Here is a 12137-nt window from a genome sequence, read left to right on the forward strand (position 1 = left end):
CCCTTATCACCGTTCTGTGAGTTACAGTACCAGCCAAAAGTTTGGACACACCTACTCATTCCAGGGTTTTTCTTTATTGTTACTATTTTCTTAATTGTAGAAAAAGGGTGAAGACATCACAACTATGAAATAACAGATATGGAATCATGTAGTAACCAAATAAGTGTTAAACAAATCAAAATATATTTTATATTTTGAGATTCTTCAAAGTAGTCACCCATTGCTTTGATGACAGCTTTGCACACTCTTGGCATTCTCTCAACAAGCTTCATGGGGTAGTCACCAGGAATGCATTTTAATTAACAGGTGTGCCTTGTTAAAAGTTCACTTGTGGAATTTCTTTCCTTCTTATTGCATTTTAGACAGTCAGTTATGTTGTGCCAAGGTAGCGGGGGGGTATACAGAAGACAGCCCTACTTGGTAGAAGACCAAGTCCATATTATGGCAAGAACAGCTCAAATAAGCAAAGAGAAATGACAGTCCATCATTACTTTAAGACATGAAGGTCAGTCAATACGGAAAATGTCAAGAACTTTGAAAGTTTCTTCAAGTGCAGTCGCAAAAACCATCAAGTGCTGTGATGAAACTGGCTATAATGAGGACCGCCACAGGAAAGGAAGACCCAGAGTTACTAATGCAGCAGAGGATACGTTCATTAGAGTTACCATCCTCAGAAATTGCAGCCCAAATAAATGCTTCAGAGTTCAAGTAACAGACACATCTCAACATCAACTATTCAGAGGAGATTCCTTGAATTTGGCCTTCATGGTCAAATTAGGACACTAAAGAGGCTTTTCTACTGATTCTGAAAAACACCAAAAGAAAGATGCCCAGGGTCCCTGCTCATCTGCATGAACATGCCTTAGGCTTGCAAGGAGGCATGAGGACTGCAGATGTGGCCAGGGCAATAAATTGCAATGTCAGTTTAGTGAGATGCCTAAGACAGTGCTACAGGGAGACAGGACGGACAGCTGATCGTCCTCGCAGTGGCAAACCACGTGTAACAACACCTGCACAGGATCGGTACATCCGAACATCATACCTGCGGGACAGGTACAGGATGGCAACAACTGCCCGAGTTACACCAGGAACGCACAATCCCTCCATCAGACTATCTGCAATCTTGTTGTAAGGCAGGTCCTCACCAAACATCACCGACAACAACGTCGCCTATGGGCACAAACCCACTGTCGCTAGACCAGACAGGACTGGCAAAAAGTGCTTTTCACTGACGAGTTTCAGTTTTGTCTCACCAGGGGTCATGGTCGGATTCGTGTTTATTGTCGAATGAATGAGCGTTACACTGAGGCCTGTAACCTGGAGCGGGATCGATTTGGAGGTGGAGGGTCCCTCATGGTCTGGGGCGGTGTGTCACAGCATCATCTGACTGAGCTTGTTGTCATTGCATGCAATCTCAACGCTGTGCGTTACAGGGAAGACATCCTCGTCCCTCATGTGGTACCCTTCCTGCAGGCTCATCCTGACATGACCCTCCAGCATGACAATGCCACCAGCCATACTGCTCGTTCTGTGCGTGATTTCCTGCAAGACAGGAATGTCAGTGTTCTGCCATGGCCAGCAAAGAGCCCGGATCTCAATCCCATTGAGCACGTCTGAGACCTGTTGGATCAGAGGGTGAGGGCTAGGGCCATTCCCCCCAGAAATGTCCGGGAGCTTGCAGGTGCCATGGTGGAAGAGTGGGGTAACATCACACAGCAAGAACTGGCAAATCTGGTGCAGTCCATAAGGAGGAGATGCACTGCAGTACTTAATGCACTGATTGTTACTTTTGATTTTGCCCCACTCCCCCTTTGTTCAGGGACACATTATTCCATTTATGTTAGTCACATGTCTGTGGAACTTGTTCAGTTTATGTCTCAGTTGTTGAATCTTGTTATGTTCATACAAATATTTACACATGTTAAGTTTGCTGAAAATAAACGCAGTTGACAGTGAGAGGACATTTCTTTTTTTGATGAGTTTACTAAAGGACACACATAAGAAGAAAAGACTTGCTTGGGCCAAGAAACACGAGGGATGGACATTAGACCGATGGAAATCTGTCCTTTGGTCTGAGTCCGAACTTGAGATTTTTGGTTCCAACCGCATGTGTAGTTCCCACTGTGAAGAATGGAGAAGGTGTGATGATGTGGGGGTGCTTTGCTGATGACACTGTCATGATTTATTTAGAATTCAAGGCACACTTAACCAGCATGGCTACCACAGCATTCTGCAGCGATACGCCATCCCATCTGGTTTGCACCCAGTGGGACTATCATTTATTTTTCAACAGGACATTGACCTAACACACCTCCAGGCTGTGTAAGGGCTATTTGACCAAGAAGGAGAGTGATGGAGTGCTGCATCAGATGAGCTGGCCTCCATAATCACCCAATTGAGATGGTTTGGGATGAGTTGGACTGCAGAGTGAAGGAAAAGCAGCCAACAAGTGCTCATCATATGTGGGAACTCTTCAAGACTGTTGGATAAGCATTCCAGATTAAGCTGGTTGAGAGAATGCCAATAGTTTGCAAAGCTGTCATCAAGGCAAAGGGTGGCTACTTTGAATAATCTAAAATATCAATTATATTTGTATTTGTTTAACACTTGTTTGGTTACTACATGATTCCATATGTGTTATTTCATAGTTTTGAAGTCTTCACTATTATTCTACAATGTAGAACATAGTAAAAATAAAGAAAAACCCTTGAATGAGTTTGTGTGTCCAAACTTTTGACTGGTACTGTATGTCTCAATGGAAGGTCTTTGGGAAACATTGTGTCTTTATCTACACAAATCATGTGGTTTGTAAAATAAGTATCTACTCAGCGGGATTACATGATGTGAACATCTCAGTGACATGCTTTCCATCCGCTGCCTGTCCAATCGTGTTGTGTAGATGCGTCTGTTGGGCGAGTGTCGTGGTAGTATAGACACGGTGAAGAGGGTGGGCTACGAGCTGAAGGGGGATGAGGACAAGGCCTCAGGACTCGCTGACCCCATTGGTGGTGATTCACAAACAACAGGTAACGTTTGGCTTTCAGATGTTGATACTGTACTGTATACAGTGCCTTCAAAGTTTTCACACCCCTTGACTTTTTCCTCATTTTGTTGTGTTACAGCCTGCATTTAAAATTGATTAAATGTACCCTATAATGTCGAAGTGGAATTATGTTTTTCAATATTTTTACAAATAAATGTTTGTATTTGTATTTATTAAGGACCGCAGCAACAATAAGGCAGTTATATACAATGTTAAATATTACATGACATTACATTTCAGAACACTTTTCACAACACACCAAGTGTGCTTCCCCAGGCTTCTACTCTACTACCACATACAGTGGCTCCAAAATTACTGGCCCGCCTGACTGGCAATGCACAAACAATACTTTAAAACTATAAACAATATAATTATAGAGAAACTCAAAATACCAACATGTGAGAAATACTGTACGTTATTAATGTTTCAATGGAACCCACCACAATCATACAATTATTTAATACAAAATACATTTCACCAAAATCAAGGTTTCATAATTATTGGCACTCCTCATTTAGTACTTAGTGCCACCACCTCTGGCAAGGATAACAGCATGGAGTCTTTTCCTTTTTTTTGTTTGACAAGGTTAAGGAACACATTTGGAGGGATTTTGGACCATTTCTCTCTGTAGATCCTTTCAAGATCCTTCACATTCTTGGGTTTGCGCTTATCAACTGTCCTCTTCAACTCAGCCCACAGGTTTTCGATTGGATTGAGGTCCGGCGACTGAGATGGCCATGGCAGAACATTGATTTTGTTGTCACAGAACCATTTCTGTGTGGATCTTGAGGTCTGTTTTGGGTCATTGTCTTGTTGGAAAGTCCACATACGGCCAAGTCCCAGCCTTCCGGCAGAGGCAACCAGATTGTCAGAAAAAATTGCCGGTGGAATTCATTATGCCATCAATCTTAACTAGTGCTTCTGGACCTCTGGAATTAAAACAGCCCCAAAACATCACTGACCCACCACCATATTTCACCGTGGGTATGAGGTGCCTCTCCTTGATGGTTCTCTGTTTCATTGCCAAACATGCCGATGCTGATCTGACCAACTTTCAATTTTGGTCTCATCTGACCAGAGCACCTTCTTCCAATCATAATTTAAATTACGTTTGGCAAACTCCAAGCATCTGTGTCTTGTGGTCATTAAGGGCTTTCTTCTGGCAACCCTTCCAAAGAGCCTGTGGCTGTGAAGGTGGCATCTGATGGTGCTTTTTTAAAACCTGGTGACCCCAAGACGCTACCAAGGCCTGCAATTCTTTCACATTGATTCTTGGGGATTTTGTTGCTTCTCTCACGATCCTCCTCCCTATCCTGGGGGGCAAAATGCATTTGCTTCCTCTACCTGTGAGGTTTTCAACTGTTCCATGTCTTTTTAATGTTTTAATAATTGCCCTGAAAGTGCTCAGTGGTATATTCAATCGTTTGTGGATCTTCTTGTAGCCATTACCAGATTTATGAAGGTCTACGACCATCTGTCTCTTTTGAACTTTTCTTTTCTTCATGGTGTTGGATGACAAAGGGATATTGCATGGGTGTTACCTCATTTTTACACCCTAGTGAAAAAGGAAGTGATGTAATGGCTCAATATAGTTCCTTAACACTTAGATAAACTTAAATAAGTGGAATGTAATTCCTGGTTAAATTTTGGTAGATGAAATTTATTTACAATAATATTTAAGGGTGCTATTAATTGTGAAACCTTGATTTGGAGGACAATGATTTTTAATTAAATCAATAAATGATTTTGGTGGGTTCCATTGAAACATTAATAAAGTACAGTATTTTTCACATGTTGGTATTTTAAGTTTGTCTCTATAATTATATTGTATTGTTTGTGCTTTGCCAGTCTTGTGGGGTATGCATGGGTGTCCAAGCTGTGTGCTGGTAGTTTAAACAGACACCTCAGTGCATTCATCATGTCAACACTTCTTATAAAAACAAGTAGTGATGAAGTCAATCTCTCCTCCATTTACATGCATATTGTTAATGTTAGCTCTCTGTGTACACATTTTAAGGGACAATCGTGCTGCCCTGTTCTGAGCAATTGTAATTTTCCGAGGTCCCTCTTTGTGGCACCTGACCACACGACTGAACGGTAGTCCAGGTGCTACAAAACTAGGGCATGTAGGACCTGCCTTGTTAATAGTGTTTTTAAGAAGACTAAGCAGTGCTTTATTATGGATGGACTTCTCCCCATATTAGCTACTATTGTATCAACATGTTTTGACCATCACAGTTTACAAATCAGGGTTACTCCAAGCAGTTTAGTCACCTCAACTTGCTCAATTTCCACATGATTTATGACAAGATTTAGTTGAGGTTTAGGGTTTAGTGAATTATTTGTCCCAAATACAATGCTTTTAGTTTTTGAAATATTTAGGACTAACTTATTCCTTGCCACCCATTCTGAAACTAACTGCATCTCTTTAAGTGTTGAAGTGATTTCACTTGCTGTAGTAGCTGACGTTGTGTAGTGTTGAGTCATATGCATACATAGACACACGGGCTTTACTCAAATGTCATTAGCATGCCATTAGTAAATATTGAAAAAGTAAGGGGCCTAGACAGCTGCCCTGGGGAATTCATGATTCTACCTGGATTATGTTGGAGAGGCTTCCATTAAAGAACACCCTCTATGTTCTGTTAGACAGGTAACTCTTTATCCACAATATAGCAAGGGGTGTACAGCCATTCCTTAAATATTCAAAGCTGAAATGTCTTGAGTATTCAACCCCTTTGTTATGGCATGCCTAAATAAGTTCAGGAGTACAAATTTGTTTAACAAGTTACAAAATAAGTTGCATGGACTCACTCTGTGTGCAATAATAGTGTTTACCATGCTTTTTGAATGACTACCTCGTCTGTGTACCCCACACATATAATTATCTGTAAGGTTCCTTATTTGAGCAGTGAGTTTCAATTACAGATTAAACCACAAAGACCAGGGTGGTTTTACAATGCCTCACAAATGAAGGGCACTTATTGGTAGATGGGTAAAAAAAAGTTATTAATTACACTTTGGATGGTGTATCAATATACCCAGTCACTACAAAGATACATTTGTCCTTCTGAACTCAGTTGCTAGAGAGGAAGGAAACCGCTCAGTGATTTCACCAAACCAATGGTGATTTTAATGGCTGTGATAAGAGAAAACTGAGGATGGATCAACAACATTGTAGGTACTCCACAATACTAACCTAATTAACAGGGTGAAAAGAAGTAAACCTGTACAGAATAAAAAATATTCCAAAACATGCATCCGATTTGCAAGAAGGCACTAAAGTAATACTGCAAGAAATGTGGTAAAGCAATTCACTTTTTGTCCTAAATACAAAGTGTTATGTTTGCGGCAAATCCAATACAACACATCACTGAGTACCACTCTCCATTATTTCAAGCATAGTGGTGGCTGCATCATGTTATGGGTATGCTTGTAATCGTTAAGGACTAGGGAGTTTTTCAGGATAAAAAATAAACGGAATTTCGCTAAGCACAGGCAAAATCCTATAGGAAAACCTGCTCCTCTGCTTTCCACCAACCACTGGGAGATGAATTGACCTTTCAGCAGGACAATAGCCTAAAATACAAGGCCAAATATACACTGGTGTTGCTTACCAAGAATACCGTTAATGTTCCTGAGTAGCCAAGTTACTGAATTTTGAAAATAATAATGGGCAAATGCACAATCCAGGTGTGTTAAGCTCTTAGAGACTTACCCAGAAAGAAGATAATCATTAATTTTCAGTAATTGTGCAAACATTTCTAAATCCATTTTGAATTCATGCTTTAACACAACAAAATGTGGAATAAGTCAAAGAGTATCAATACTTTGTGAAGGCACTGTAAATCAGGCTTAACATAGTCAGTAATGGAGAAGTCTTTAGATGTAAAGTAGCAATGGTACGTTGATGCCCAGAACTTGTAGTCAACGATGACACAGCATTGTGTGGTGGTTGTGTGTTTGCTGCCTTGTCTTTGCCTTATGCGCCAGTAGGCTCAATGAGAGAAGTAGGTAAAGAAGTACAAAGTCAGACGTTTTAAGGCAGATTCTTCCTTTGGGGCAGAAGGATACACATTTCTTTGGGCTCTACTGAGCTGTAAGTTCTATCGAACCTCAAATGCCTGAATATATATAACTAGCCATAGACATAAATAATAGATAAACTACACATATATCCCGTTACCAAATTAATCATTTCATACCCTTTCTTTCCTTCCTCCTATACTGTACTGTACTGTAGGATAGTTATTGCAGTCTCAGGCCCTGAGTAAAGAGAGAGAAAGACATAGATATAATAAATAAATACGTATATATCTCATTACCAAGTAAATATGAAAATACTCCTTCCATCCCGCTGCAGTGTAGGTGTGATGGAACACTGGGAGTTGCTGCCCCATCCCAGGCCCTCAGTAAAAGAGATGGATAAATATAGTATAGCTATATTGTATAACGCCGTTTATATATTATAATACCCCTTTCTTCCACCCCTGTGGTGTAGGTGTGATAGAACGTTGGGAGTTGCTGCAGGCCCAGGCCCTCAGTAAAGAGATGCGTCTGAAGCAGAACCTTCAGCAGTGGCAGCAGTTCAACTCTGACCTCAATGCCGTGTGGGTGTGGCTGGAGCAGGCGGCGGCGGAGCTAGAGCAGCAGCGGAGCCTGGACCTCAGCACCGACATCCAGACCATGGAGCTGCGCATCAAGAAACTCAAGGTGATCTTTGGCTTTTTGCTGAGTCCTGAAATGGGTGTTTAGCATCCTCACTACGATTAGAAAGCTTGCAAGGTTTGCAAGGCTTTCCCAAAGTTCCCGGATTTTTCAGAAATCCCGGTTGGATGGTTCCCAGTTGGAGGATTCCCTCCTTGCTTATTCCCTCTTAGTTATCGGGAATCCTCCAAATGGGATTTCTTAAAAACCTGGGCTCTTAGGGAAAGTTTCTGAAATTTTGCAACCCTAATTCTCATAAGTTACTTTTTTTTTTAAAGACTCAATGCTGATATTATACACCATCTCCAATCATCTCTTTCCATAATGTCTTTCTACAGGAGCTGCAGAAGGCTGTTGACAAGCGTAAGGCCATTGTGCTATCCATTAACCTGTGCAGTGCAGATTTTGTCCAGTCTGTCACAGTGGAATGCCAGGACCTGCAGGCCAGGTTGAAAGAGATGAACAACCGCTGGGACAGACTTGGCACCTCTCTGGGGGAGTGGAGGGCAGCACTACAGAATGCCCTCATGCAGTGTCACGTAGGTGTCCAGCTGTCTATCCACCTAGCTTGGTCCCAGATCTGTGCTGTCTTGCCAACTCAAATGGCCGTTGAGGAGTTGGCAAGATAGCACAAACAGATCTAGGACCAGGCTACAGTTATTTTGGTTTGTTTTGCTTTTAGGGGGTAGATCAGCTTTTATATTGCATGTAGATAGTGGCTTCTATCAATGTAATTGTCTGCATAATTTGTAGTCCCCCATATACAGTATTTTTGGGGAAATATATATAATATGTATATATTTTCAATTTTCCACCATTCCATTAGTAAACTAATGGATAACAATACTTAGGCTTCTACTTCCAGCTTATATATACTATATACATTTTACGGACACAGTATATTTTACGTTCGTCTTTCAAAATGTATTTGTGTTTCTTTTTTATGTCCCACCCTTCAGCTCCCCTTAACCCCTCCCATCTATCTCTGAATACCATACTTTTTATTTTATTTCTCTTAGCCATGTATTTTTCAACTGTGCTGTGATGTTTCACAAAAGTCCCCAACCTTTCTATTCTCATAGTTTCTACAGATTGTAAATTAAAGATACAAATGTTTTGCTAAGCGTATTATATTATGGATGGATTAACTATGACTTTTCAAATCAGCAGTGCTATTTGCAGAGTGAAGCACCAGGGAAATGTTGTTATTCTTCAGCCATCCCTGAACCCCCAACCAAAAACAAGCTACATATGGGCAGTACCAAAACAAGTGATCTAATGATTCTGTCTCTTGTTGTTGAGTATCTGGAGTGGTTAAAACATGCTAAATGCAGTCCTCTGAGTACATAAAAAAAGTCTGATATACCTCAACTGGTTTGCCATTCAGTGCTTGAGTTTTCCCTGATTTTAAAGGCTTTAATTGCATCAAGAAATTCCTCCTCTGTAAATTGGCTTTCTGTACAGCTGTTAATTTAAAAATACTCATATAAAGAAATCCTAGTAATTAACTTCAGTTAGTGGAGATGGAGGAGACTGAAATGAAAACATATGCTCCAAGTACTTTGCTCCCTCTTTTTAAAAATGTTGTTTGGTGAATCGTAACAAATTTCAGTATATTATTTTTGGTAGCATTTCCATTATGAAGATTAAGAAGTAGACCAGGCTACTGTTGACTTAATCAAAGATCCAAAACTGGACAGATATTGTTTGCATGTTTGACAACTGAGACAGTCTCGGTGTCCAGGACATCAAAATCAAGGTTTATCATTAGTTAGACATGTGAAATATGTTACTTTTGGTAGAAGCCATGACTTTTGATAGAAGGTGGCTTGGAGTGCTGAATACTCCATCGTCTTTGCATTTGTATTCACATCTCGTCTCCTGTAGGACTTCCATGAGATGAGTCACGGCCTGCTACTGTGGCTGGAGAACATTGACCGCAGGAGGAACGAGATCGTTCCCATTGACCCCATCCGGGACAGGGACACCCTCCACGATCACCACAAAACACTCATGGTCGGTAGAGAAGCCTTATGTTGATGTGTAATCCTGAAACTCAGAACCAAATCTTGTTTGTGACGAGAGGCTAGTTAAACTCTGTTTTTTAGGAATCCGTTTGATGCAGAATCTCTAATATTGATTCCTTTATGATTAGTTGTTTGGAATGCAAGGTCATTTATAGATCAGAGATTCTGTGCAGTCGGACTGCAATGTAGTCTATGTTAAACATGCAAAAACCATATTCTGTGAATCACTGACTCCTTGCACTATGATAGTGAGCCTGAGCCACCATTTTATCTCCACCTCTCCTTCTACAGCAAATCCGTGGTGAGTTGCTGGACTCCCAGAGGAAAGTGTCGTCCCTGCAGGACATGTCCCTGCAGCTGCTGGTCAACAGCGAGGGCTGCGACTGTCTGGAGGCCAAAGAGAAGGTGCACGTCATCGGGAACCGCCTCAAACTGCTCTTCAAGGAGGTGACCAGAGACCTCAGAGAGCTGGAGAAGATTCTGAACATCACTAGTAGCCAACAGGTCAGAACAGCAGCGCTTGTACTGCACAATTAAATAGTGCAATTGAATGCACCTCCATGCAGTACACAAATTACACAATAATAAATAGTACAGGAGAAAAGTTTGGAGCCTTTCTTTACTGTATCTAACACAATTTCTCATGCTCGGTCCCTCCCTCCCTGTGTGTGTGTGTGTCTCTCTCTCTGCCTTTCTGTCTCTCCCTCCCCTTACTCTCTCTCTCTTCCTTCGGTCCTGTTTCTCTCTCTCTCCTCTCAGGATCTGTCTTCATGGTCGTCGGCTGATGAGCTGGACACCACCTCTGGTTCCATCAGCCCGGTGTCGGGCAGGAGCACGCCAAGTCGCCGTCGATCGGTAACGTATAGTAGTCCCCCTTGCGCAACATGGTGCTCTACCAGAAGGAAAGTGTTTGGTACTCCCCGAAAGGCCCAGACAGTGCATCACTTGTGCCCCCGAATGCAACGCTCAGTTTTCTCCAGTTTAAGCCCATGCAGAGTCACTCCCTCCCACCATCCCAGAACCTCTCCTTCTCACCTCTGATCTGTACACCGACTGATATACTTTTCCCACCACACTCTGATCCTGTTTCCACACCTTTACACCTTGCATGTCTTCTTTTCCCCGAGCCAAACCCACCAGAGTTTTGGAGACATGGCTATTCCCTCTCTTTTTTTCATTCTTTTTTCTTTCCCCCTTTTTTCTTTTCCCCTTCTCTTCTTGATTGACTTGACTTCAATTTCTACCCAAATTTGAACATTTGAAGTCTACATGTCTTTACGTCACAAATTCTGCCCCCTAAACTTCTACTTCTACCGGACTGACTCTTTCTTGTTTTGTTCTTCCATTATTTAGTGTTCTGTAGTTGTAGATCCCTGTAGTGTAGTGCTCAAGGAATACTGGCTCTTTGATACTGCTGAAAGCACAAAGTAGAACATTTAATCCTGCTTGGTTTTTATCAATCCAATTCTCCAATTTCTTTTTGTTTTTCTCTGAAGTAATGACCTGTTTTTTTTAAGTCAATCCCGATGATTGGTCTCAATGATTTTAAGATACAGTACATGTATATCTTGTGTCTCCCACATAACAAGTCATTCATCCTATAATATAGGACATAGTACAAGTCGTGCTTCAGCAGCGTATGAATTCACGCTGTTCAAAATAACAGCATGGCCATTCAGCTGTAGCGGTTCAAAGTAGCTGTGTACTTTGAAAAAAAAGCCAGTTTCCTTGTTTTCCATTGAATTATCTCTCTTGTTGTCACCTTCCTTCACACATCTGATTTTGTTGCTGCCTTTCTAATCTTTCATTTTGGGTAGTTCCTTTTCATCGGTAGCTTTGTTCTTGATTTGCCTGGACTGAAACATACTTTCTTTCTTTTACCCCCCCCCTGTTCATTGCAAACAGCAACGGGGCAAATGTAGTCTGTCCCAGCAGACCTCTGGACCCTCTGTGAGCAGTCCACACAGACCACACAGGTACCTTTCTCCTGGTTTCTAGAACACCCAGAAGATAATGGAACTCATGGAACATGTTACACCTGTTCTGAAACCGCAGTCCGTTGTGCTGCACTGCACACATACGGTACAGGGCAACGCTACAGTGCAACAACCACAAAAATTAACAATACAGGGATACTTTTACTTACTACCAAAGGTTCATTAAAGATGAATGATTAAATGAATTCCATCATCTTCTACCATTCTAGATACTATGTAGAGGCTAGGCGTTTACAGTAGGTGGTGGTTATATCCCACAAATCCTTTACACTACAGTTCCGCAAAATATAATGAGACTTGCAAGCCTCTTCGCCGCCAATGTCCTCGGCTGCTTGATTAACTGCGCTACCCAGAATGCACCTT

The 12137-nt window shown here is 41.5% G+C and overlaps 1 protein-coding gene across 1 annotated transcript in view; it reads left to right on the plus strand.

The window, feature by feature from the left end:
* Window positions 1-12137, plus strand: part of syne1b (spectrin repeat containing, nuclear envelope 1b) — a 134948-nt gene that overhangs the window by 120216 nt on the left and 2595 nt on the right. Inside the window, exons 144-150 of the mRNA XM_065003343.1 lie at window positions 2900-3026; window positions 7545-7756; window positions 8089-8289; window positions 9638-9766; window positions 10069-10281; window positions 10537-10632; window positions 11683-11753. Of these exons, the coding sequence (XP_064859415.1) occupies window positions 2900-3026; window positions 7545-7756; window positions 8089-8289; window positions 9638-9766; window positions 10069-10281; window positions 10537-10632; window positions 11683-11753 (1049 nt within the window). The remainder of the gene's footprint in view (window positions 1-2899; window positions 3027-7544; window positions 7757-8088; window positions 8290-9637; window positions 9767-10068; window positions 10282-10536; window positions 10633-11682; window positions 11754-12137) is intronic.

This window comes from Oncorhynchus nerka, linkage group LG18 (genome assembly GCF_034236695.1).
Source record: "Oncorhynchus nerka isolate Pitt River linkage group LG18, Oner_Uvic_2.0, whole genome shotgun sequence".
Taxonomy (NCBI): Eukaryota; Metazoa; Chordata; class Actinopteri; order Salmoniformes; family Salmonidae; genus Oncorhynchus; species Oncorhynchus nerka.